The sequence below is a fragment of the Rutilus rutilus genome (genome assembly GCF_951802725.1).
Source record: "Rutilus rutilus genome assembly, chromosome: 2".
Taxonomy (NCBI): Eukaryota; Metazoa; Chordata; class Actinopteri; order Cypriniformes; family Leuciscidae; genus Rutilus; species Rutilus rutilus.
The window spans coordinates 37043548-37069919 of NC_140210.1; the positions used below are offsets into that span (position 1 = coordinate 37043548).

A 26372-nucleotide genomic window follows, 5' to 3' on the forward strand; every position below is an offset into this window, starting at 1 on the left:
ACAGCTAAAATATTTTCTCAATAAAATACAATTATTAACTTATTTATTTATTTATTTTATGTAAAATAATGGCAATTTTTAATAATTAAAAATAAACAAATGTTTGAATTTGACAACAAACACACCGGAAAACACAGCTATGCCGCATAGTTCAAAACGTTTTCTTTTTTTTTCATGTTTTTTCATAAAGGTATAGAATAGCATAGTTCTAATAGGGGCACATTGTAATGCAGGGTTACAACATGCGCAACTGGGATTTAAACCCGGCAAGAGTCTTCGGCTATAGTTAGATCAGCATTAAAGGGGTGGTTGAATATGATGACATGCAATATAAAAATATCTGGGGTATTTTGAGCTAAAACTTCACATACACATACTGTTAAATTACAGATATAAGATTCAAATAATATCAGATTTGTCTCATTTTAAATAAACACAAAAAACAGAGATTTTTTTTGTTTTTAACATAAGTTTAAAAAAATTATTTTGCTATGGTTAAATAAATGTTCAGTGATATTTTCCAAAGATTTTGGAACTTTGGTGCATTATTTTTCTCTATATAGTTTTGATATGGCAACTAGTAAATACACTAAGTTTCATCATGTTATGTGTAGAAGTATTTCAAACAAGTGTGTTACAACTAGCCCTGCATTAGGTTGTGCCCTGCTCCCCCCTTTTAAATTATAATTAGGCACTGTTCCTAAATTTTAATTTGAAATTCATGTGATTCATGACTTATGTTAACTATTAAACAATGGATCAACAAACATACAAATTGTGTGCTCGTATATTGATTTACTATTAATGTTCTGGGAACATCCTGGGAACCAAAACCTAACGTTCCCAGAACATTCCAAAAATATTAGCTAGTTCTTGTTTTATACTCTTGTTACCAGATGTGTCTATTGAAACAAAGAAGTCAGACGGCACTACAAAATGGCTGACACCCCATTTAGGAAATGGAGTGTGATGAGTGTCAATGATGAAAATGCTTTATAATCATCATAAACTTTCTGTCTTTAAATATTGCCTGTAAAGCTCTGCATTGTATATTCCAGTGATGGATTCAACAACATTCTTATAATGAACAATTGCTTTTATTTATTTTTTTAACTACAGTTTAAAACATTCACGGTGACTTTGTGGAAACTTTTCAGTAGGGAGCAATATATTATATTAGATGAAGATAAAGTACATGGAGTGTAAATAAAAACGTGATCAACACATTCTACATTTGTCCCTTAACATTAAATGTACGCCCAAATAAATTGTTTATTTGGAAAACAAGATCATCATCACTTTATATGACAGAACTTTCAAATAAATAAAATTTCATAAATAACAGTTTTAAAAACACAGTTGCAAAGGTCCTGTATGCCCAGCAATACAGGAAAAATAAGGTATCTTTTAAGCATCAATGTTTTGATCTTGAATATCTCTAGAAGAGGCTGTTTCGAGTGGTGTACTGAACGTTGTATGACTGTCTTCTGTGCCAACGTCTTCTGACTGCTGCACAGCATCCACAGAGTAAACACTAAAGACATAAACAGACAAAATGAGAGTTAACATCCTGAGAGAGAACACTTTACACTTTAAAACATTTTTATTCAGCTATACAATTATAAACCTCATTTAAAAGGCAGATCTATGGATAACACATCCCTGCTGTCATGAATCTCTTCACTACCTATGCACATATTTGACATTCAATCATCATAAAACTTACGCAAAGGAGAATCCAGCAAGGTATAAGCCCGAGGACAATAGCCACAGGGACAATGATCGCCACAATCCATGCTACGTTTGTGCCGTTGTTTGAGGTTGTAGTGTTTATAACTGTAGGGTAAACTGTGGTTGGAGCAGGTGTGGCGAGAAAAATGGAGACCAAGCCAAAACCATTGATATCATCGTCCGAAAAAACATACACAACATTGGCCTCAATCACGCTGGAATTACCCCTGTGGAGAGATAAAAATGTACAATGAGAAATGAAACAAATAAATCAACTGAATTTACAGTGCATCTTCCCTCACCCATGTACCAAAAGCTACCCACTGATATAAGCAGATCTCTTAAGAATTCCTGCTCAAAATAAAGGAAAAAATTACTGAGCCAGAACTTACTTGAAATTGATATTATTGAAATTAAACTGAGTAGTTATTGTTTTATTTAGGATCTTGGACACCTGAAGAGAGCAGAAATAAACACAGATTCATTTGTTTATTACTATGGTGTGGTTAATGCCATTGAAATAAAGCAATTTTAATTTCAGGGCAAGTTTTTTTTAAGTGTCTCTAACTTACAAATGTGTTTATATAGGTCTCGATTACTGTGTAGGTTTCATTCCTGAAATCAACTTTCTCAGACATGGATACATTGCTGATTTCAAATCCAAAGTTCAGAGAGAAGGAGGTTTTGTCGATTTCTTTTGGAAAAAAAGCAAAACAATAATTAGCTGTGTGGTTATATGTGGATGATAAAATTTCACATTAATTACTAGAGGGCAGTGCTGGTTTAAACATCTTCATTCAAATAAAGCTGTAAAAGCTTACTACATAATGCACACCCTTTGCATACAAATGATATATTCACAACATCAACAACAAAGGAACGTAAACTCACCATTATAGGTGACATTCACAGAGCTCACAAGGTCATCCAGCTTTTTTGCTGTGAGGTCTCGTTTACTTCTTAGTTTCATTCCAATTAACAGAGAGTTAGCCACTTGTAGAACCATACTCTGACTTGGTAAAGTGCCCCGTGTTTTAAACACAAGGCTAATGTGTATAATCACCTTCCCAAGCCTGCAAAAGATGGTACATTTATTGATTTAGATGATAAAATTCCATGTCACCATCTATAGTAGTTTTCACGGCAACAAAAAGGTAAAATCAGTTCAATACAATGTGTTTAACAGTAAGCGTTACAGGAGTGGCAAGATGGAAGTTTGCAAAAGATCAAATGTAATGACTGGAATTGCAAAATTGGACTGCAATTATTGCTCTTACAAGTTCGGTGGAGAGGTTGTGCTTGGCGTTAGAGTGCTGGCGGTCGTTAAGTCTGTAAAATAAAGTAATAATTAGTGGAGGACAATCCTGCTTTAAATTACAGTATTTGGTGCTTGTGGAGAAATGTATTTAAAACATGGCATAGCAGGTGTGGATGTGGTAATACCTCCAGTCAATTTGAGAAGTTCCTTGACAAAGGTGTTGTTTGTGTTCATGTGACTTTCTGAGAAAACATATTCAACATTGGCCTGAATCACGGTGTTAGCATCCCTGTGGGGAGATTAAACATGCAATAAAGATCAAAAGTAAACAACACAAGTCATCTACTCGCATACTAAAAACTACTCACTGACAAATACAGATTGAGACATTTCTGCTCAAAATAAAGTAAAAAACAACAACAACAACAAAAAAAAAACACTCAGAACTTACTTGAAATCAACTTCTTTGATATTAAACTGAGGAGCTGAGGGGTCATTTAGGATTTCAGTCAGCTGAAGAGTGGAGTAATAAATATAGAAATGAATGCATTTATTAATATATTAAGGTTAGAATAAGGCATATTCATTTTCAGGTCAAGTTTTTGTGAAAAATTACTGTATCAAAGTGTTTCCAACTCACCAACTTATTTATAGAGGTTTGGATTGAAATGTATGTATCATTCCTGAGTTGAATTTTCTCCGACATGGATACATTGTTGATTACAAATCCAAATTTGAGAGCATAGGAGGTATCATTAATTCCTTAAAATATATATAAAAAAATGTTAAAAAAAATAGTTGCGTGGTTATATGTGAGTGGTAAAACTGCATTACACATTCATTCTCAGAAGGGTATAATTGACTGAAACATTTATTATTTTCCCTGAAAGAAAGCTATTGTTACAGGTCAACACTATTTACACTATTTGCAATCAAATGTCAAATTTAGAACAAAAAGGAGCCTAAAGTGGAGAGAAATACTCACTTATAAAGGTGACATTATTAAAGCTCACATCCGAAGTTTGTGTTGAGCCAGCTTTAGTTCTTAAACGTGGGTTGATCAAAGAGTTGACCAGTTGTAGAACATTAGCCTCACTCGGTATTGGGCCCAGTGTTTTAAACACGAGGATAATATTTATATAAACCTTCCCCATCCTACCAAAGATGATAAAAAAACAGGAATGTAAAACCATTCAGACAACAACTGTCTTTTAGAAAATTAAACTGGAATAATTGCTCTTACAAAGTAGGTGGAATAGTTGTGCTTGTTGTCAGAGTGGTGGCTGTCGTTAAGACTGTAAAATAAAGTTATGATTAGTTGAGGATGCATGCGGTTACACTATTTGGAGTCAGTGGAGCAATTCATTGTCAGTTTTGACATACCCATCTGTGAACGAAGCTCATTTAGGAAGCTGACTGGTTGTATGGCATCTCCATCCTGGAAGGTGTATTCCATCCTGCCATCAATCTGGTTTGAAGAGCTCCTGTGGGAAAAATCAGAAGATACTGTTTAAGGACTTCAATCCATATTGCAAAAAAAAACTATTTATGAAAATGACCTAGAAAAAGTATTTTTCATTTCGGATTGCTTTAATAAGCTAAAATATGCGGGGACAAAGTGAAGATTGCAAAGTCAGTTTGCATCTTACGTGAAGTTGGATGAATTGGGCTTCAATGTTGGAATGTTAGGTTCATTCAGAAGAGTGTTCAGCTGCAAAAGAAAATCAAATAATTCATTCAACTCTGAAGAAGCTTTATATCAGATTCAGACTTCTGTATTTTTTAATGATAAATCTTTACCGCATTATTGACAACATCCTGCACTTGCGTGTAAGTGTTGTTTCTGAGCTCAGGGACTTCAGACATGCTGATATTACTCAGATTAAACGTAATGACGACGGCATAGGAGGTTTCTGAGATTTCTGTTGGCAAACAATCACATATTTATTCAGTCAAAGCTTGACATTAAATCACTGGTTGAAAATTTGTAGCTGAAATACTTTTCAATTCAAGATGATGAAACTTACTCTGATAAGTGACATTCACCACCTTCACTGATTCATTGAGCTTTGATTGTCTGGATTTCAGGAGAGTGTTGACAGCACTGAGGACCAGAGCTTCACTGGGGACTGGAGATGAGGAGTTGAACAACAGCTTGCTCTTGACCACTGCTGAACCAGATCTGTAAAGAGCACCGCTTTTCATTAATACAGTTCCCTTTTTTGTAATGAATTTAGGACTCCATAAAAGGTTTACATTTTTGCAAATAGAAAATAAACACTTGCATTGGGCTTGGAGAAGTCGAGGGGAAACTGGTTATTGTGTCTGGAGACACTGTTGTACTGGTCAGTTCTACAATGAAAGGCAGAAACACAATAAAACTCAGATTCAGAGCAAAAAGGTTTTTTTATTATTCATATAGATATCGTGAGTATTGACATACCCATCTGTGAACGGAGCTCATTTAGGAAGCTGACTGGTTGTATGACATCTCCATCCTGGAAGGTGTATTCCATCCTGCCATCAATCTGGTTTGAAGAGCTTCTGCATGAAAAATCAAAAAGATGTTTAGAATGAGTTTCAATTCATTTGTGCAATACAGATTTATTGAAATGTTCAAGCAAATGTAATTATTACAATTTTTGCTTTTTTAATGTCCTGAAATCGAAAACTGAACATAATGAATCAATAATTAGATTCCAAGATAGAAGTAAGATTGCATCTCACGTGAAGTTGGAGGACTTGGGTACAAAAACTTGTTTCCCAGGTTCATTCAGAAGAGTGTTCAGCTGCAGAAGAAAAATCAAACCATTCATCAAACTCTGGTGAAGATTGGCATTGGAACTAAATCTATTTACAGTGTTCATTTTTATATATTTACCGCATTATTGATAATATCCTGCAATCTCTGGTCGGTGTTGCCTCTGACATCAGAATCTGCTGGCATGCTGATGTTAATCAGGTTAAATGTAAAGATGACAGCATAGGAAGTTTCTGAAATTTCTGTTTGGAGAGAAATTTGACATTTTTTGGTTAAAAGATTTCCATTCATGAATCTTTGACTAAATACCATTTCAAAAGCATTTCAACCTTAAATGATGAAACTTACTTTGATATGTGACATTCACCACCTTCACTGATTCATTGAGCTGTGACTGTCTGGATTTCAGAAGAGTGTTGACAGCACTGAGGACCAGAGCTTCACTGGGGACTGGAGATGAGGAGTTGAACAGCAGCTTGCTCTTGACCACTGCTGAACCAGATCTGTAAAGATAACCTCTTTTGTTTAATACATTTCACATTTTTACAATGAAAGTACTCCATGAATGATAGTGAACTCTCAAAATGGTAAGTCAACACTAACATTAGGTTTGAAGGAGCCACAGAGGAACCGGTTGTTGATTCTGGAAACACTGTTGTAGTGATCACTTCTACAATTAATTGTAAAAACAAACAATTAGTCTTTTGTGATTTACAGAAACATTTTTTTGTTTGTTTACCTTTTAGATTTTTGTATAACCATAGATCATCATTATTGACGTACCCAATTGTGATCGAAGCTCATTTAGGAAGCTGACTGGTTGAATGACATCTCCATCCTGGAAGGTGTATTCCATCCTGCCATCAATCTGGTTTGAAGAGCTCCTGTGGGAAAATCAGAAGATACTGTTTAAGGACTTCAATCCATATTGCAAAACAATTCATGAAAATGACCTAGAAAAAGTATTTTTCATTTTGGATTGCTTTAATAAGCTAAAATATGCGGAGACAAAGTGAAGATTGCAAAGTCAGTTTGCATCTTACGTGAAGTTGGATGAATTGGGCTTCAATGTTGGAATGTTAGGTTCATTCAGAAGAGTGTTCAGCTGCAAAAGAAAATCAAATAATTCATTCAACTCTGAAGAAGCTTTATATCAGATTCAGACTTCTGTATTTTTTAATGATAAATCTTTACCGCATTATTGACAACATCCTGCACTTGCGTGTAAGTGTTGTTTCTGAGCTCAGGGACTTCAGACATGCTGATATTACTCAGATTAAACGTAATGACGACGGCATAGGAGGTTTCTGAGATTTCTGTTGGCAAACAATCACATATTTATTCAGTCAAAGCTTGACATTAAATCACTGGTTGAAAATTTGTAGCTGAAATACTTTTCAATTCAAGATGATGAAACTTACTCTGATAAGTGACATTCACCACCTTCACTGATTCATTGAGCTGTGATTGTCTGGATTTCAGGAGAGTGTTGACAGCACTGAGGACCAGAGCTTCACTGGGGACTGGAGATGAGGAGTTGAACAGCAGCTTGCTCTTGACCACTGCTGAACCAGATCTGTAAAGAGCACCGCTTTTCATTAATACAGTTCCCTTTTTTGTAATGAATTTAGGACTCCATAAAAGGTTTACATTTTTGCAAATAGAAAATAAACACTTGCATTGGGCTTGGAGAAGTCGAGGGGAAACTGGTTATTGTGTCTGGAGACACTGTTGTACTGGTCAGTTCTACAATGAAAGGCAGAAACACAATAAAACTCAGATTCAGAGCAAAAAGGTTTTTTTATTATTCATATAGATATCGTGAGTATTGACATACCCATCTGTGAACGGAGCTCATTTAGGAAGCTGACTGGTTGTATGACATCTCCATCCTGGAAGGTGTATTCCATCCTGCCATCAATCTGGTTTGAAGAGCTTCTGCATGAAAAATCAAAAAGATGTTTAGAATGAGTTTCAATTCATTTGTGCAATACAGATTTATTGAAATGTTCAAGCAAATGTAATTATTACAATTTTTGCTTTTTTAATGTCCTGAAATCGAAAACTGAACATAATGAATCAATAATTAGATTCCAAGATAGAAGTAAGATTGCATCTCACGTGAAGTTGGAGGACTTGGGTACAAAAACTTGTTTCCCAGGTTCATTCAGAAGAGTGTTCAGCTGCAGGAGAAAAATCAAACCATTCATCAAACTCTGGTGAAGATTGGCATTGGAACTAAATCTATTTACAGTGTTCATTTTTATATATTTACCGCATTATTGATAATATCCTGCAATCTCTGGTCGGTGTTGCCTCTGACATCAGAATCTGCTGGCATGCTGATGTTAATCAGGTTAAATGTAAAGATGACAGCATAGGAAGTTTCTGAAATTTCTGTTTGGAGAGAAATTTGACATTTTTTGGTTAAAAGATTTCCATTCATGAATCTTTGACTAAATACCATTTCAAAAGCATTTCAACCTTAAATGATGAAACTTACTTTGATATGTGACATTCACCACCTTTACTGATTCATTGAGCTGTGACTGTCTGGATTTCAGAAGAGTGTTGACAGCACTGAGGACCAGAGCTTCACTGGGAACTGGAGATGAGGAGTTGAACAGCAGCTTGCTCTTGACCACTGCTGAACCAGATCTGTAAAGATAACCTCTTTTGTTTAATATATTTCACATTTTTACAATGAAAGTACTCCATGAATGATAGTGAACTCTCAAAATGGTAAGTCAACACTAACATTAGGTTTGAAGGAGCCACAGAGGAACCGGTTGTTGATTCTGGAAACACTGTTGTAGTGATCACTTCTACAATTAATTGTAAAAACAAACAATTAGTCTTTTGTGATTTACAGAAACATTTTTTTGTTTGTTTACCTTTTAGATTTTTGTATAACCATAGATCATCATTATTGACGTACCCAATTGTGATCGAAGCTCATTTAGGAAGCTGACTGGTTGAATGACATCTCCATCCTGGAAGGTGTATTCCATCCTGCCATCAATCTGGTTTGAAGAGCTCCTGTGGGAAAATCAGAAGATACTGTTTAAGGACTTCAATCCATATTGCAAAACAATTCATGAAAATGACCTAGAAAAAGTATTTTTCATTTTGGATTGCTTTAATAAGCTAAAATATGCGGAGACAAAGTGAAGATTGCAAAGTCAGTTTGCATCTTACGTGAAGTTGGATGAATTGGGCTTCAATGTTGGAATGTTAGGTTCATTCAGAAGAGTGTTCAGCTGCAAAAGAAAATCAAATAATTCATTCAACTCTGAAGAAGCTTTATATCAGATTCAGACTTCTGTATTTTTTAATGATAAATCTTTACCGCGTTATTGACAACATCCTGCACTTGCGTGTAAGTGTTGTTTCTGAGCTCAGGGACTTCAGACATGCTGATATTACTCAGATTAAACGTAATGACGACGGCATAGGAGGTTTCTGAGATTTCTGTTGGCAAACAATCACACATTTTTATTCAGTCAAAGCTTGCCATTAAATCACTGGTTGAAAATGTGTAGCTGAAATACTTTTCAATTCAAGATGATGGAACTTACTCTGATAAGTGACATTCACCACCTTCACTGATTCATTGAGCTGTGACTGTCTGGATTTCAGAAGAGTGTTGACAGCACTGAGGACCAGAGCTTCACTGTGGACTTGAGATGAGGAGTTGAACAGCAGCTTGCTCTTGACCACTGCTGAACCAGATCTGTAAAGAGCACCACTTTTCATTAATACAGTTCCCTTTTTTGTGATGAATTTAGGACTCCATAAAAGGTTGCAATTTTTGCAAATAGAAAATAAACACTTGCATTGGGCTTGGAGAAGTCGAGGGGAAACTGGTTATTGTGTCTGGAGACACTGTTGTAGTGGTCAGTTCTACAATGAAAGGCAGAAACACAATAAAACTCAGATTCAGAGCAAAAACTTTTTTTTTTATTATTATTATTCATATAGATAACGTGAGTATTGGCATACCCATCTGTGAACGCAGCTCATTTAGGAAGCTGACTGGTTGTATGACATCTCCATCCTGGAAGGTGTATTCCATCCTGCCATCAATCTGGTTTGAAGAGCTTCTGCATGAAAAATCAAAAAGATGTTTAGAATGAGTTTCAATTCATTTGTGCAATACAGATTTATTGACATTTTCAAGCAAATGTAATTTTTTAAAAAATTTTTGCTTTTTCAATGTCCTGAAATCGAAAACTGAACATAATGAATCAATAATTAGATTCCAAGATAGAAGTAAGATTGCATCTCACGTGAAATTGGAGGACTTGGGTACAAAAACTTGTTTCCCAGGTTCATTCAGAAGAGTGTTCAGCTGCAGGAGAAAAATCAAACCATTCATAAAACTTTGGGGAAAATTGGAATTGGAACTAAATCTATTTACAGTGTTCAATTTTATATATTTACCGCATTATTGATAATATCCTGCAATCTCTGGTCGGTGTTGCCTCTGACATCAGAATCTGCTGGCATGCTGATGTTAATCAGGTTAAATGTAAAGACGACAGCATAGGAAGTTTCTGAGATTTCTGTTTGGAGAGAAATGTGAAATTTTTTTGGTTAAAAGATTTCCATTCATAAATGTTTGACTAAATACCATTTCAAAAGCATTTCGACCTTAAATGATGAAACTTACTCAGATATGTGACATTCACCACCTTCACTGATTCATTGAGCTGTGACTGTCTGGATTTCAGGAGAGTGTTGACAGCACTGAGGACCAGAGCTTCACTGGGGACTGGAGATGAGGAGTTGAACAGCAGCTTGCTTGTGACCACTGCTGTTGTTTGAGTTGTTGCATTGTTTGCAGTTGTTGCAGCTCCAGATTCAGTCATTGGAGTCACAATTGTAGTTGGGGAGGCACCAGTTGTTGACATTGACAATGACATAGTGGTTTCTTGAGTAACAATTATGACTGTTGGTGCACTGGTTGCAGTGGTTGCTAAAGACATAGTGCTATGAGTTTCAAATGTATTTGGAGCTGGATTGTGTGTCGCTGAATTTTGAGTTGAATTTTGTAAAGATGTTGTCATAAATGTTGTAATTTCTGAGAACATTGGCATGGTTGTGGGAGTGAAAAATGTTGTGGTAGCAGGTCTGGTTGTTGTCGTGAAAAGTGAAGAAGTTGAATATAGTGCTGTGGTTGGAGCATCTGTTGCTGGAGGTGCAGTGATAGGTGCTGAGAATATAGGCATATTTGTGGGAGTCACAGCTGTGGTTGTATAAGATTCAATTGTTATTGTTGAAGATGGTGTCTCTGTTGGTGCAGTATTTTCTGTGGCTGGAGGTACAGTTGTAGGTTCTGAGAATACAGACATGGTTGTGGGGTTCGCAGCTGTGGTTGTTGAAACTTCAGTTGTTGTTTCAGCAGCATTTGTCGCTGTTGTAGTTGGTGAGGATGTGAGTGTGGTTGTGAGAGTCACATCGGTAGTTGTATAAGTTTCAATTGTTATTGTTGAAGATGGTGTCTCTGTTGGAGCAGTATTTTCTGTGGCTGGAGGTGCAGCTGTAGGTTCTGGGAATACAGGCATGGTTGTGGGGTTCACAGCTGTAGTTGTTGAAGATTGTCCAGATGTTGTCTCAGCAGCATTTGTCGCTGTTGTAGTTGGTGAGGATGTGAGTGTGGTTGTGAGAGTCACATCGGTAGTTGTTGAAGATTCAGTTGTTGAAGACTGTCCAGATGTTGTCTCAGCAGCATTTGTCGCTGTTGTAGTTGGTGAGGATATGAGTGTAGGGGTCACATCTGTGGTTGTATAAGATTCAATAGTTGTTGTTGAAGATGGTGTCTCTGTTGGTGCAGTATTTTCTGTGGCTGGAGGTGCAGTTGTAGGTTCTGAGAATACAGACATGGTTGTTGGGTTTGCAGCTGTGGTTGTTGAAGCTTCAGTTGTTGAAGATTCTGCAGTTGTTGTTTCAGCAGCATTTGTCGCTGTTGTAGTTGGTGAGGATGTGAGTGTGGTTGTGAGAGTCACATCGGTAGTTGTATAAGTTTCAATAGTTATTGTTGTAGATGGTGTCTCTGTTGGAATAGTATTTTCTGTGGCTGGAGATGCAGCTGTAGGTTCTGGGAATACAGGCATGGTTGTGGGGTTCACAGCTGTGGTTGTTGAAGATTCAGTTGTTGAAGATTGTCCAGATGTTGTCTCAGCAGCATTTGTCGCTGTTGTAGTTGGTGAGGATGTCAGTGTGGTTGTGAGAGTCACATCTGTAGTTGTTGAAGATTCAGTTGTTGAAGATTGTCCAGATGTTGTCTCAGCAGCATTTGTCGCTGTTGTAGTTGGTGAGGATATGAGTGTGGTTGTGGGGGTCACATCTGTGGTTGTATAAGATTCAATTGTTATTGTTGAAGATGGTGTCTCTGTTGGTGCAGTATTTTCTGTGGCTGGAGGTGCAGTTGTAGGTTCTGAGAATACAGGCATGGATGTTGGGTTTGCAGCTGTGGTTGTTGAAGCTTCAGTTGTTGAAGATTGTCCAGATGTTGTCTCAGCAGCATTTGTCGCTGTTGTAGTTGGTGAGGATGTGAGTGTGGTTGTGAGAGTCACATCGGTAGTTGTATAAGTTTCAATTGTTATTGTTGAAGATGGTGTCTCTGTTGGAGCAGTATTTTCTGTGGCTGGAGGTGCAGCTGTAGGTTCTGGGAATACAGGAATGGTTGTGGGGTTCACAGCTGTGGTTGTTGAAGATTCAGTTGTTGAAGATTGTCCAGATGTTGTCTCAGCAGCATTTGTCGCTGTTGTAGTTGGTGAGGATATGAGTGTGGTTGTGGGGGTCACATCTGTGGTTGTATAAGATTCAATTGTTATTGTTGAAGATGGTGTCTCTGTTGGAACAGTATTTTCTGTGGCTGGAGGTGCAGTTGTAGGTTCTGAGAATACAGGCATGGATGTTGGGTTTGCAGCTGTGGTTGTTGAAGATTCAGTTGTTGAAGATTGTCCAGATGTTGTCTCAGCAGCCTTTGTCGCTGTTGTAGTTGGTGAGGATGTGAGTGTGGTTGTGAGAGTCACATCGGTAGTTGTATAAGTTTCAATTGTTATTGTTGAAGATGGTGTCTCTGTTGGTGCAGTATTTTCTGTGGCTGGAGGTGCAGTTGTAGGTTCTGAGAATACAGACATGGTTGTGGGGTTCACAGCTGTGGTTGTTGAAACTTCAGTTGTTGAAGATTCTGCAGTTGTTGTTTCAGCAGCATTTGCCGCTGTTGTAGTTGGTGAGGATGTGAGTGTGGTTGTGAGAGTCACATCGGTAGTTGTATAAGTTTCAATTGTTATTGTTGAAGATGGTGTCTCTGTTGGAATAGTATTTTCTGTGGCTGGAGATGCAGCTGTAGGTTCTGGGAATACAGGCATGGTTGTGGGGTTCACAGCTGTGGTTGTTGAAGATTCAGTTGTTGAAGATTGTCCAGATGTTGTCTCAGCAGCATTTATCGCTGTTGTAGTTGGTGAGGATGTGAGTGTGGTTGTGAGAGTCACATCGGTAGTTGTTGAAGATTCAGTTGTTGAAGATTGTCCAGATGTTGTCTCAGCAGCATTTGTCACTGTTGTAGTTGGTGAGGATATGAGTGTAGGGGTCACATCTGTGGTTGTATAAGATTCAATTGTTGTTGTTGAAGATGGTGTCTCTGTTGGAGCAGTATTTTCTGTGGCTGGAGGTGCAGTTGAGGGTTCTGAGAATACAGACATGGTTGTGGGGTTCACAGCTGTGGTTGTTGAAGATTCAGTTGTTGAAGATTGTCCAGATGTTGTCTCAGCAGCATTTGTCGCTGTTGTAGTTGGTGAGGATGTGAGTGTGGTTGTGAGAGTCACATCGGTAGTTGTTGAAGATTCAGTTGTTGAAGATTGTCCAGATGTTGTCTCAGCAGCATTTGTCGCTGTTGTAGTTGGTGAGGATGTGAGTGTGGTTGTGAGAGTCACATCGGTAGTTGTTGAAGATTCAGTTGTTGAAGATTGTCCAGATGTTGTCTCAGCAGCATTTGTCGCTGTTGTAGTTGGTGAGGATGTGAGTGTGGTTGTGAGAGTCACATCGGTAGTTGTATAAGTTTCAATTGTTATTGTTGAAGATGGTGTCTCTGTTGGTGCAGTATTTTCTGTGGCTGGAGGTGCAGTTGTAGGTTCTGAGAATACAGACATGGTTGTGGGGTTCGCAGCTGTGGTTGTTGAAACTTCAGTTGTTGAAGATTCTGCAGTTGTTGTTTCAGCAGCATTTGTCGCTGTTGTAGTTGGTGAGGATGTGAGTGTGGTTGTGAGAGTCACATCGGCAGTTGTTGAAGATTCAGTTGTTGAAGATTGTCCAGATGTTGTCTCAGCAGCATTTGTTACTGTTGTAGTTGGTGAGGATATGAGTGTAGGGGTCACATCTGTGGTTGTATAAGATTCAATTGTTGTTGTTGAAGATGGTGTCTCTGTTGGAGCAGTATTTTCTGTGGCTGGAGGTGCAGTTGAGGGTTCTGAGAATACAGACATGGTTGTGGGGTTCACAGCTGTGGTTGTTGAAGATTCAGTTGTTGAAGATTGTCCAGATGTTGTCTCAGCAGCATTTGTCGCTGTTGTAGTTGGTGAGGATGTGAGTGTGGTTGTGAGAGTCACATCGGTAGTTGTTGAAGATTCAGTTGTTGAAGATTGTCCAGATGTTGTCTCAGCAGCATTTGTCGCTGTTGTAGTTGGTGAGGATGTGAGTGTGGTTGTGAGAGTCACATCGGTAGTTGTATAAGTTTCAATTGTTATTGTTGAAGATGGTGTCTCTGTTGGTGCAGTATTTTCTGTGGCTGGAGGTGCAGTTGTAGGTTCTGAGAATACAGACATGGTTGTGGGGTTCGCAGCTGTGGTTGTTGAAACTTCAGTTGTTGAAGATTCTGCAGTTGTTGTTTCAGCAGCATTTGTCGCTGTTGTAGTTGGTGAGGATGTGAGTGTGGTTGTGAGAGTCACATCGGTAGTTGTTGAAGATTCAGTTGTTGAAGATTGTCCAGATGTTGTCTCAGCAGCATTTGTCACTGTTGTAGTCGGTGAGGATATGAGTGTAGGGGTCACATCTGTGGTTGTATAAGATTCAATTGTTGTTGTTGAAGATGGTGTCTCTGTTGGAGCAGTATTTTCTGTGGCTGGAGGTGCAGTTGAGGGTTCTGAGAATACAGACATGGTTGTGGGGTTCACAGCTGTGGTTGTTGAAGATTCAGTTGTTGAAGATTGTCCAGATGTTGTCTCAGCAGCATTTGTCGCTGTTGTAGTTGGTGAGGATGTGAGTGTGGTTGTGAGAGTCACATCGGTAGTTGTTGAAGATTCAGTTGTTGAAGATTGTCCAGATGTTGTCTCAGCAGCATTTGTCGCTGTTGTAGTTGGTGAGGATGTGAGTGTGGTTGTGAGAGTCACATCGGTAGTTGTTGAAGATTCAGTTGTTGAAGATTGTCCAGATGTTGTCTCAGCAGCATTGGTCGCTGTTGTAGTTGGTGAGGATATGAGTGTAGGGGTCACATCTGTGGTTGTATAAGATTCAATTGTTGTTGTTGAAGATGGTGTCTCTGTTGGAGCAGTATTTTCTGTGGCTGGAGTTGCAGTTGTAGGTTCTGAGAATACAGACATGGTTGTGGGGTTCACAGCTGTGGTTGTTGAAGATTCAGTTGTTGAAGATTGTCCAGATGTTGTCTCAGCAGCATTTGTCGCTGTTGTAGTTGGTAAGGATATGAGTGTGGGGGTCACATCTGTGGTTGTATAAGATTCAATTGTTGTTGTTGAAGATGGTGTCTCTGTTGGTGCAGTATTTTCTGTGGCTGGAGGTGCAGTTGTAGGTTCTGAGAATACAGGCATGGTTGTTGGGTTTGCAGCTGTGGTTGTTGAAGCTTCAGTTGTTGAAGATTCTGCAGTTGATGTCTCAGCAGCATTTGTCGCTGTTGTAGTTGGTGAGGATGTGAGTGTGGTTGTGAGAGTCACATCGGTAGTTGTATAAGTTTCAATTGTTATTGTTGAAGATGGTGTCTCTGTTGGAGTAGTATTTTCTGTGGCTGGAGGTGCAGCTGTAGTTTCTGGGAATACAGGCATGGTTGTGGGGTTCACAGCTGTGGTTGTTAAAGATTCAGTTGTTGAAGATTGTCCAGATGTTGTCTCAGCAGCATTTGTCACTGTTGTAGTTGGGGAGGATGTGAGTGTGGTTGTGAGAGTCACATCGGTAGTTGTTGAAGATTCAGTTGTTGAAGATTGTCCAGATGTTGTCTCAGGTTCTGGGAATACAGGCATGGTTGTGGGGTTCACAGCTGTGGTTGTTGAAGATTCAGTTGTTGAAGATTGTCCAGATGTTGTCTCAGCAGCATTTGTCGCTGTTGTAGTTGGTGAGGATGTGAGTGTGGTTGTGAGAGTCACATCGGTAGTTGTTGAAGATTCAGTTGTTGAAGATTGTCCAGATGTTGTCTCAGCAGCATTTGCCGCTGTTGTAGTTGGTGAGGATGTGAGTGTGGTTGTGAGAGTCACATCGGTAGTTGTATAAGTTTCAATTGTTATTGTTGAAGATGGTGTCTCTGTTGGAATAGTATTTTCTGTGGCTGGAGATGCAGCTGTAGGTTCTGGGAATACAGGCATGGTTGTGGGGTTCACAGCTGTGGTTGTTGAAGATTCAGTTGTTGAAGATTGTCCAGATGTTGTCTCAGCAGCATTTGTCGCTGTTGTAGTTGGTGAGGATGTGAGTGTGGTTGTGAGAGTCACATCGGTAGTTGTTGAGGATTCAGTTGTTGAAGATTGTCCAGATGTTGTCTCAGCAGCATTTGTCGCTGTTGTAGTTGGTGAGGATATGAGTGTAGGGGTCACATCTGTGGTTGTATAAGATTCAATTGTTGTTGTTGAAGATGGTGTCTCTGTTGGAGCAGTATTTTCTGTGGCTGGAGGTGCAGTTGTAGGTTCTGAGAATACAGACATGGTTGTGGGGTTCACAGCTGTGGTTGTTGAAGATTCAGTTGTTGAAGATTGTCCAGATGTTGTCTCAGCAGCATTTGTCGCTGTTGTAGTTGGTAAGGATATGAGTGTGGGGGTCACATCTGTGGTTGTATAAGATTCAATTGTTGTTGTTGAAGATGGTGTCTCTGTTGGTGCAGTATTTTCTGTGGCTGGAGGTGCAGTTGTAGGTTCTGAGAATACAGGCATGGTTGTTGGGTTTGCAGCTGTGGTTGTTGAAGCTTCGGTTGTTGAAGATTCTGCAGTTGTTGTTTCAGCAGCATTTGTCGCTGTTGTAGTTGGTGAGGATGTGAGTGTGGTTGTGAGAGTCACATCGGTAGTTGTATAAGTTTCAATTGTTATTGTTGAAGATGGTGTCTCTGTTGGAGTAGTATTTTCTGTGGCTGGAGGTGCAGCTGTAGTTTCTGGGAATACAGGCATGGTTGTGGGGTTCACAGCTGTGGTTGTTGAAGATTCAGTTGTTGAAGATTGTCCAGATGTTGTCTCAGCAGCATTTGTCACTGTTGTAGTTGGGGAGGATGTGAGTGTGGTTGTGAGAGTCACATCGGTAGTTGTTGAAGATTCAGTTGTTGAAGATTGTCCAGATGTTGTCTCAGGTTCTGGGAATACAGGCATGGTTGTGGGGTTCACAGCTGTGGTTGTTGAAGATTCAGTTGTTGAAGATTGTCCAGATGTTGTCTCAGCAGCATTTGTTGCTGTTGTAGTTGGTGAGGATATGAGTGTGGGGGTCACATCTGTGGTTGTATAAGATTCAGTTGTTATTGTTAAAGATGGTGTCTCTGTTGGAACAGTATTTTCTGTGGCTGGAGGTGCAGTTATAGGTTCTGAGAATACAGGCATGGTTGTTGGGTTTGCAGCTGTGGTTGTTGAAGATTCAGTTGTTGAAGATTGTCCAGATGTTGTCTCAGCAGCATTTGTCGCTGTTGTAGTTGGTGAGGATGTGAGTGTGGTTGTGAGAGTCACATCGGTAGTTGTTGAAGATTCAGTTGTTGAAGATTGTCCAGATGTTGTCTCAGCAGCATTTGTCGCTGTTGTAGTTGGTGAGGATATGAGTGTAGGGGTCACATCTGTGGTTGTATAAGATTCAATTGTTGTTGTTGAAGATGGTGTCTCTGTTGGAGCAGTATTTTCTGTGGCTGGAGGTGCAGTTGTAGGCTCTGAGAATACAGACATGGTTGTGGGGTTCACAGCTGTGGTTGTTGAAGATTCAGTTGTTGAAGATTGTCCAGATGTTGTCTCAGCAGCATTTGTCGCTGTTGTAGTTGGTGAGGATATGAGTGTGGGGGTCACATCTGTGGTTGTATAAGATTCAGTTGTTATTGTTAAAGATGGTGTCTCTGTTGGAACAGTATTTTCTGTGGCTGGAGGTGCAGTTGTAGGTTCTGACAATACAGGCATAGTTGTTGGGTTTGCAGCTGTGGTTGTTGAAGCTTCAGTTGTTGAAGATTCTGCAGTTGTTGTTTCAGCAGCATTTGTCGCTGTTGTAGTTGGTGAGGATGTGAGAGTCACATCGGTAGTTGTATAAGTTTCAATTGTTATTGTTGAAGATGGTGTCTCTGTTGGAACAGTGTTTTCTGTGGCTGGAGGTGCAGTTGTAGGTTCTGAGAATACAGGCATGGTTGTTGGGTTTGCAGCTGTGGTTGTTGAAGCTTCAGTTGTTGAAGATTCTGCAGTTGTTGTTTCAGCAGCATTTGTCGCTGTTGTAGTTGGTGAGGATGTGAGTGTGGTTGTGAGAGTCACATCGGTAGTTGTATAAGTTTCAATTGTTATTGTTGAAGATGGTGTCTCTGTTGGAGCAGTATTTTCTGTGGCTGGAGGTGAAGCTGTAGGTTCTGGGAATACAGGCATGGTTGTGGGGTTCACAGCTGTAGTTGTTGAAGATTGTCCAGATGTTGTCTCAGCAGCATTTGTCGCTGTTGTAGTTGGTGAGGATATGAGTGTGGTTGTGGGGGTCACATCTGTGGTTGTATAAGATTCAATTGTTATTGTTGAAGATGGTGTCTCTGTTGGAAAAGTATTTTCTGTGGCTGGAGGTGCAGTTGTAGGTTCTGGGAATACAGGCATGGTTGTGGGGTTCGCAGCTGTTGTTGTTGAAGATTCAGTTGTTGAAGATTGTGCAGTTGTTGATGGAGCAGCATTTGTTGCTATTGTAGTTGGTGAGGATGTGACTGTGGTTGGGGGTGTCATAGCTGTGTTTGTAGATTCTTCATTTGTTGATGTTGAATAGGCTGAATCTGTGGTTGTTGAAGATTCAGTTTCTGTTGTCATTAAAGATGACACTGTGTTTGAACCTGTAGGTCTTGTTTGAAATTCTGTAGAATCTTCATTTGTTCTTGAAGATACCGTTGATGTTGAATCCATAGTTGTAGGAGGTGTAGTTGTGAAAGTCACAGCTGTACATTTTTTATTTGGTTCGGGGGTCATAGCTGTGGTAATTGACGCTTTAGTTTTTATTATACAAACTTCACTGGTTGTTTGTGAATCCGGTGTTGTTGGGGCAGTTGTAGTTGGGGAGGATGTACCTCCACAAACTGTACACCATACACATACTGTCAAGAAAAAAGAAACAATCATATGTCATGATTACCATGATCTTTCAAAATTCAATTTAGATTATTTTTGATATGGATGAACATTATTTAATAGCTTTTGATTACATTTGTTTATTACATCTATATTTATCAATTTCTCAGCACATAATATCCATATTTAATGTAGAGTATACTTACATATGGTGAGAAAAACTGTCCATCTGGCATTTTTTGAAATGAAACACCCCCTAAAATAGAAGAAAAGAAAAAATCATTTATATTATGTATTTAAGCAATTTCAGAACATTTACATTCAAAGAGCTTAATGAGTTATGAGTTATGTGCTATATTGTTTCTGTTGCAGAATTACCGATCTACAAATGTTAAATCTTTGTAGTAATAAATCTATGTAGTAAACTTTCCTCTAGAGAAGATTTAAAGAACCAAAATCGTGAACAATTGTCAGGTTTTCAGAGAAACTGAAACATTTTACCTATTAATTCTGTCACAAAGTAGATTTGAAAAGGTTTAAACTGAGGCATCGATGACAAACATGCTTTTATCATTCTAAAAAGCCAGGTCAAACTACATGGACAAGTTTTCAAAGCACTATTTGATCAATTTTGCATGCTTATGTCTCAAAATGTCCTTCTATTTTGAAATATTTCTCATGACATATATTTGCATGTAATTGTCTGAAGCAGCTCATTTGGCATTTAAAATGTGTACAGTTCTATTGGTTCTTGTATTCCCTGGGAATCAAACCCATGACCTTGATATCAAGTTATATTGTTTGTGCTACAGGAATGCACAGAGCTTTCAAACAAACATTGAAACAGATTGCAGATAATAAGACACAAGGCACTGCGGTGCCATCCCAATCCGCATTATACATTAATACTTAGATGTCAAGCACATCACAATGTAACTATGAGTTTCAGATTCATGATATATTTTGCAGTAGTTCTGTATAATAAAGTAACTAGTCATTATTCAGAAGAGCTAAACTTTGAATTAGTCACACAACTCTCAGCATGTATGCCCTGAATTTAGATGAAAGCTGTTCCCGATTAACACAGAGAAAATTACTGATCCAGATGACAATGAAAAAAGTGATTTGGTTCTTAAATGCTTTTTTTTTCTTTTTAGACTAATCAGGCCCTGACGCAAATTATACATTTGATGTTTACTCATGGCCTTACTATGACTGTCAAATGCTATTGTCTTTGAAGTCCATTGTTTTTTTCTATTTGTCATTTTAGGTTTCAAAAGGCTGCTCATGTGTAATTTTGATACCAAATATATAGCCTCAATGCACACTTGCCAAATACAGTGGACTATACCCAGCAACCTACAGTATATGCCAAATGTTACAAATACCACTGCATCGCATTTGTTGAACTTTAGTTAACTTCAGGCGAAGTGGTCAATAGCAACATGATAATTTACCCAAAGGGTTGGCTGCCTCTGCTTGTTGACTTTAACCCTAGTGGTGTATGCTTCCTTTACTAGTTTGTTCATTTTAGTAATTTGGACTTCTTTCAACATGTTTGTTGTTTAACATTAAACATATGCTGCTGCTGCTGCTGCTGCTTGTTGCTGCCTGTTGTTACATCTTGTAATTTACAAACTTGAACTATCTCAATGAAGAGTCATAGCCGTGAATTTACAGGGGGTTAAATACAAAATAAATTAAAAAGTTTAAAGTGCTTCAAGCTGTTAGCTTCAAGTGTTGTATGGTGATGTTATCTATTTTCATGTTATATGTTGGGTATTTTAGTAAAATAAATAGGATTTTAATAGACTTTTAACTATTGATTTATTCATGATTATTTATTTATTAACTTATTTATTTATCTATCTATCTCTGTGTATCTGTCTGTCTATCGTTCTATCTTTCTGTTCATAATGCCTATAAATCTTAAAATTTTAAGACTTTGGTCACACTTTATATTAGGTGTCTTTAACTACTATGTACTTATATAAAAAAATAAGTAGTCTACAATGTACTTATTGTGTTCATATTGTATTGCAAAACACTTCTGCTGCTATTGATGTGGGATACAGGCTCAACAGTGTAATCATAGATGCAATTACAGAATTACAGTATTATTACATATGTAATTACAGAAATTAATTACAGCTGTAATTACATGCAGGTATTTTTTTAAATATAAGTACAAAGTAAAAACATTGATGTACACAATAAGTGCATTGTATCAAATTATTAATTTAAATGTTAGTACATAGTAGTTAAGGTCTTGACAAACTTTGCTTTTCTAGTTAAAAAATGTGATCCAATGTTTTCAATTCACTTTAATTCATATTTAAAAAAAAAATTTTTGTAATTTAAAAGGCATTCCAAATTCAATTTTGAATGGTGCACAACCCACCTTTGACATAAAGTTGATACAAGTTGACAAGAAATCATACAAGCACAGGGGCTAATGTAATCATATAACATATTTACATAGTATACATTGAATAACGTATTATTATAAGCTACATTATGTCAATCCATTCATATGTAAGAATTTCCTACCTCCATATGCTGTTCAAAGTCATAACCATGTATACCAAACGGTATTGCAGCGCTCTATGTGATTTGTCTTCTGAGTTCAAAAGTGAAAAACTGAATAGTTCAATTTTGGGTGCTACTATATCAAAGGCAGATTGACGTGTGTAGGGTGTGGTAAAAAGTGTAGTTCGGTTACCAAACCCTGTAGTACGCAATACAGAAGCATACCGATGGTATCACTCCCACAATGAAGGGTGTAAATACAATGCTGATTACTGCTAAGGTGAATGTCAAGAATTAATTTCTGTCAGGATGATAAACGGTGTTTTGGTGACAACAATGTGTCTATTTTGATGAAAGATAAATAAATAAAAGATAAAATAAAACCTATAGAAGAATTTCTGAAATAGATGAACAATAAACCAGAATTAATCAGATTTTATTTGCTACACACATTACATAATCAGTGGTCCTAATTGTTGTAGAAGCCTATAAATGTTTCATTATAAAAAGTTTTGAAGTTTGTTTCAAAGTTATAAAATTATGTTTTAACAGACAATTTAAAAGGCTATATTGTCAGTAACAATGATTTAATTAAAACAAAAAAAGGGGGGGGGGGGGTAATTTATTTATTACTAATATTTTTTTTTTATTTGAATAGTACGTTCATGGTAATACTATGAATGATTTAGATACATTTGATAAAGCACTAGGCTGTTCCTAAAATTGTGGCTACCCTCTCCTCTGAGCCCAAAGAGTAGACCCGACCCCCACCTGCCATGGGACAGCCTTCTACCTAGATTTGATAGAAGAGAGGAGGTGATAATCATCAAATGTAAAATTATAATCCTCAAATGAACAATGAAATCATTATATTGTATAGGACTTTCTGCCAAACTCCCTTTATAGGCTAAGGAGTGATATCATGTGTAATATGTTAATTTAATTGTGTGAACAGTATATTGATTCTGAAAAAAAAAAAATTAATCTCATTAAAAAAAAAGAAAGAAAAAAGAAAATTCTTTCTTATAATTATAGATTTAGGGTGAGTCTCAATGTTTCTTTCATGCATACGCACAGATGGACGTCTATCAGATAAAAATGGAATTGCTCTCATGTTTTGTTCTCATACTGGTATAAGGTGTGTCTTGGAATGTTCAATAAAGTGCGCGCACACACACACACACACACAAACACACACACACACACGCACACACAGCACCTTAAACAGAAGGCTATTTGGAATGAACAATCACTAGCCCTAATTTTATTTAGACTATATATAGGTACAACAATACAACAGTGTATCAACTGACTTGTAACCTAAAGCAAGCGCTATTAAAGATTTAACTAATTGCTTTTCTGTCATTTTAATCACTTCTGAATCAACCATCTTAGGCTAAATGTTCGCACCGCTTGTTCACGTGCTATAAAGGTTACTGCGTCTTATAACCTGCCTTCTATTGAACGGCTTGTAAAATAAAGCCAGCTGATAGACTATTGGTGGTGGTTGAGGAGATTCCCCCTTCCATGTAAAGCGCTTTGAGTACCTAGAAAAGCGCTATATTAATGTAATGAATTATTATTATTATTATTATTATTATTATTAACTGAGCATAATTTACAAGACATTTTGTAATTATATAGCCCCGTTGATCAATGTCATGTGAAATTTCATATGCCAGTAAAAGCCAGTGAATCAGCCGTATTTCAGAACTTTTTTTGTTCTGAAAATGTCCAATAATTCGTTACATTTATATAGCGCTTTTTCTGAGACCTCAAAGCGCTTTACATAGATGGGGGAATCTCCTCAACCACTATAAATCAATAAAGAATTATAGACCCGCTGTTGTATTTTGGTATCTGCTCATGTTTATTATATCCTGCTTAATTAATTATAGCACCTAAAAATGCCAAAGTTCAGAGTCACATATAATTCCAGCCTAGCTATAATATTAAAACACACACACACAAACACAAACATCATTATAAACAAAGGGACAACCATAAGAAAATGTGTAGCCTAAACATAAAAATAATCATCTAAACTTACAAATGTAAACCATTTAGTCAAATTGTTGACCATTTACTGCTACACAGGTTCATTCACTTAGGCTACTATATTTGCTTATACTGTTTGTGGACATGCAGACTATTCAGTTCACATGCAAAAAAAAAAAAAAAAAAAAAAAAAATTACTATTCTTTTCCTATGATGTCAAACTTCAATCAGAACATTGCTTTTTGTGTAGGTGTAGACTGCCCTGAGTACAAATATCTCACTTGGGATGGGCCAAGTGCAAAGATTTAGCAATAGTTGCAGGTTCACTCCTTTTATTAGATTATACAGCAGTCAATATGAAATTTGTCTAATTATTATTGGTCATTTATAATTTAAGATAAGTAATATAATATTATGTACTATATTACTTACATTATGAATAAAACTATAATTAGTGATTGGCTCAGCAACAAAAAACATGAAAACATGCCTGAAGCAAAGACGTCAGCGTCCTTCCATGGAAGATCTGTGTTTTTTGAAAGACAGTTTTTTATTTTTTAATTATTGTTTTATGCAAAACCAGTTTGACCAGCTTTCATGGTAGCAGTTTAATGCATACGAATACTGGAGTGAGACTGCGGTTAAAGTTGCTAGGCTATACGAATAAACAGTAAATCGCAATATCAACATAAGCTTGGTTGCCACATTTTAAAACAGGTCATCTGATAATGAAACGTACCTACATATAAAGAAAAGGACTGCACCCTTAAGGAAAATTGTTCTAAACAGTACCAGTTCTTCAGCTTTTAATAATAGCAGAACCCTTTTTGGTTCTAAATAGAAACATTTTTATAAGATTTAATAAAGAACCATGCTTTGAAAGTGCAATATAGGACCATAATAGTGTTATCAATTACCTTTTAAATAATAGTTTTTTTTTTTTTTTTTTTTTTTTATTATGTTATGCACACACACACACACATATATATATATATATATTAAATTACGTTTTACCCCTCTATCTGCCCGATCTATTAAGGTTTTAAATAAAAATAAAAAAATAAAATCTCAACCGCATTTTTCAATTAGGTACTTGTTTTATTGACAAGTGAAACTGTAGCAAAAATGACAGTGCTGTAACAATTGTTATTAGCTGAATACATTATAAAAGACAAATGACACTGAACATGAATAGGCCTACGTAAAGAACCAAAACAAAATAGAAACAGAAAAAAGATGTGAAGACCAAGTTCCATTGAAATATCTTTAGTCCTCTGTGATGACTTTAAATCCATAATTTTGTGTATTTTATTGTGTAATTCAGTGGCAGTTTTAAGTCCAGTCAAGTCAGCTATTATTTTTATAGCACAAACATACCAAAATAATTGACTAAAAATTCAAGTTAATTTTATCTAAAATGTACAGTTATATAAAATAAAAAAATCACTAAAGGAATTTAGTATTTGACTAACCAATTATTTATTTATAATACACTTAATATATTTGTAAAATTTCTATCAAAATATCTGACAATGGAGAATTAAACTGCTCTGTTTCAAGAACCACAAATATGACTTAATTCAAATCAATATTATTAATATATTTAACACTAAATTAAAACAATGCCCCCCTCCCCCACCCTCTGACCTGAAGACAACTCAACGGTTGAGTGAGAGCTGGCTGTTTGAACTCTCTCCAGTCTCCAGAACAGTTCTGTCTTCTCTTCTCAGCGGTGCAGAATTGGTGCATTTCCTCTGTGAAATTCAGGTGTGTGTGTGTTTTATTTTATCTTTTATTTTATAAAATCATTACTGTGCTTTAAATCATTTTATTTAATGCAAAACAGCATACTGGGACGCAATGTGAGTCACCTAAACGAGTGTCATGTCTGTCTTTTCGCTGATTTAAATGCCTGATGGCTTGCATAAAACACACAACTTTATTCCTAAAGATAATGAATATAACTAATTTGGATGATAAAATGTTCTCAGACCTGAGCATTGTTTGTTTATTGGCAGGTTATGGAGTCGCAGTATCTTTCGGCTATGAGTGAAACGCAGGACAGTGGTCTGAAGTTCGAAGTTCACCCGCAGAGCGCTAGTCCATCTCCGGCACGAGAACCAGCGCTGATCTGGTGGATAACAGACCGGTTGATTACACTTGAATTAGGCCACCTGAATGTTTAAATGTTTCATTTTTACTTCTAAAATGTTTGTTACATGAGTTTAAATGTAGGCAATATTGTATGCATGTTAAAACAGTGTAAAATATGCTGTATTGATGTAACGTTATTAGATTAGATTAGATTAGATTCAACTTTATTGTCATTACACAAGTACAGGTACAAGGCAACGAAATGCAATTTATCGACAATAAAGGCCAATGTCATGTATACCGGTGGTTGTATGGAATACTATTTTACAAAGGTTTAGAGAAAATAAAAAGTTAATATTACTCATAAATAAAAACAGTTAATATTACTCATAAATATTGTTTTTTAATGTTTTCCCCAATTATTTGTACTCAATTTCATTTGTTAATGTACCAGATGCAGTAACTCAGATCTACTTAATTTGTTTACTTACATTTACTCAGTTCATACAGTTTA

The 26372-nt window shown here is 37.1% G+C and overlaps 2 protein-coding genes and 1 long non-coding RNA gene across 3 annotated transcripts; all 3 read right to left on the reverse strand.

The window, feature by feature from the left end:
* Positions 1-1081: 1081 nt before the first annotated feature.
* On the reverse strand, positions 1082-9506 carry LOC311279345 (uncharacterized protein; the record flags this gene model as incomplete). The annotated part of the gene is made up of 29 exons (XM_084390768.1): positions 1082-1534; positions 1727-1958; positions 2124-2185; positions 2304-2425; positions 2623-2804; positions 3009-3060; positions 3175-3278; positions 3441-3502; positions 3630-3751; positions 3975-4144; positions 4233-4284; positions 4373-4473; positions 4639-4700; positions 4790-4911; positions 5017-5171; positions 5275-5341; positions 6099-6253; positions 6354-6420; positions 6534-6634; positions 6794-6855; positions 6945-7066; positions 7172-7326; positions 7430-7496; positions 8254-8408; positions 8509-8575; positions 8689-8789; positions 8949-9010; positions 9100-9221; positions 9329-9506. 29 exons carry the CDS (start codon positions 9504-9506, stop codon positions 1439-1441), a joined length of 3177 nt encoding a protein of 1058 aa, XP_084246894.1. The 3' UTR covers positions 1082-1438.
* LOC311280513 lies at positions 5446-5937 on the reverse strand. The gene is made up of 3 exons (XR_014625692.1): positions 5871-5937; positions 5717-5778; positions 5446-5533 (listed from the first exon to the last, which is right to left on the reverse strand). It is a non-coding gene; the product is annotated as an uncharacterized lncRNA (long non-coding RNA).
* Positions 8658-13573, reverse strand: LOC311280481 (uncharacterized protein). The gene is made up of 6 exons (XM_084392650.1): positions 10423-13573; positions 10194-10315; positions 10040-10101; positions 9587-9853; positions 9329-9483; positions 8658-9221 (listed from the first exon to the last, which is right to left on the reverse strand). Exons 1-4 carry the CDS (start codon positions 13460-13462, stop codon positions 9724-9726), a joined length of 3354 nt encoding a protein of 1117 aa, XP_084248776.1. The 5' UTR covers positions 13463-13573; the 3' UTR covers positions 8658-9221; positions 9329-9483; positions 9587-9723.
* Positions 13574-26372: the final 12799 nt, after the last annotated feature.

What these genes read in the sequence shown, in the direction of transcription:
- LOC311280481 (XM_084392650.1), bottom strand. Translation starts at nt 13,462, where the DNA reads ATGTCTGTATTCTCAGAACCCTCAACTGCACCTCCAGCCACAGAAAAT. An exon ending in AGGATATTATCAATAATGCG is followed by an intron (nt 10,102 to 10,193) that starts GTAAATATATAA and finishes TTTCTCCTGCAG; the next exon opens with CTGAACACTCTTCTGAATGA. An exon ending in CCCAAGTCCTCCAATTTCAC is followed by an intron (nt 9,854 to 10,039) that starts GTGAGATGCAAT and finishes TTTTTCATGCAG; the next exon opens with AAGCTCTTCAAACCAGATTG.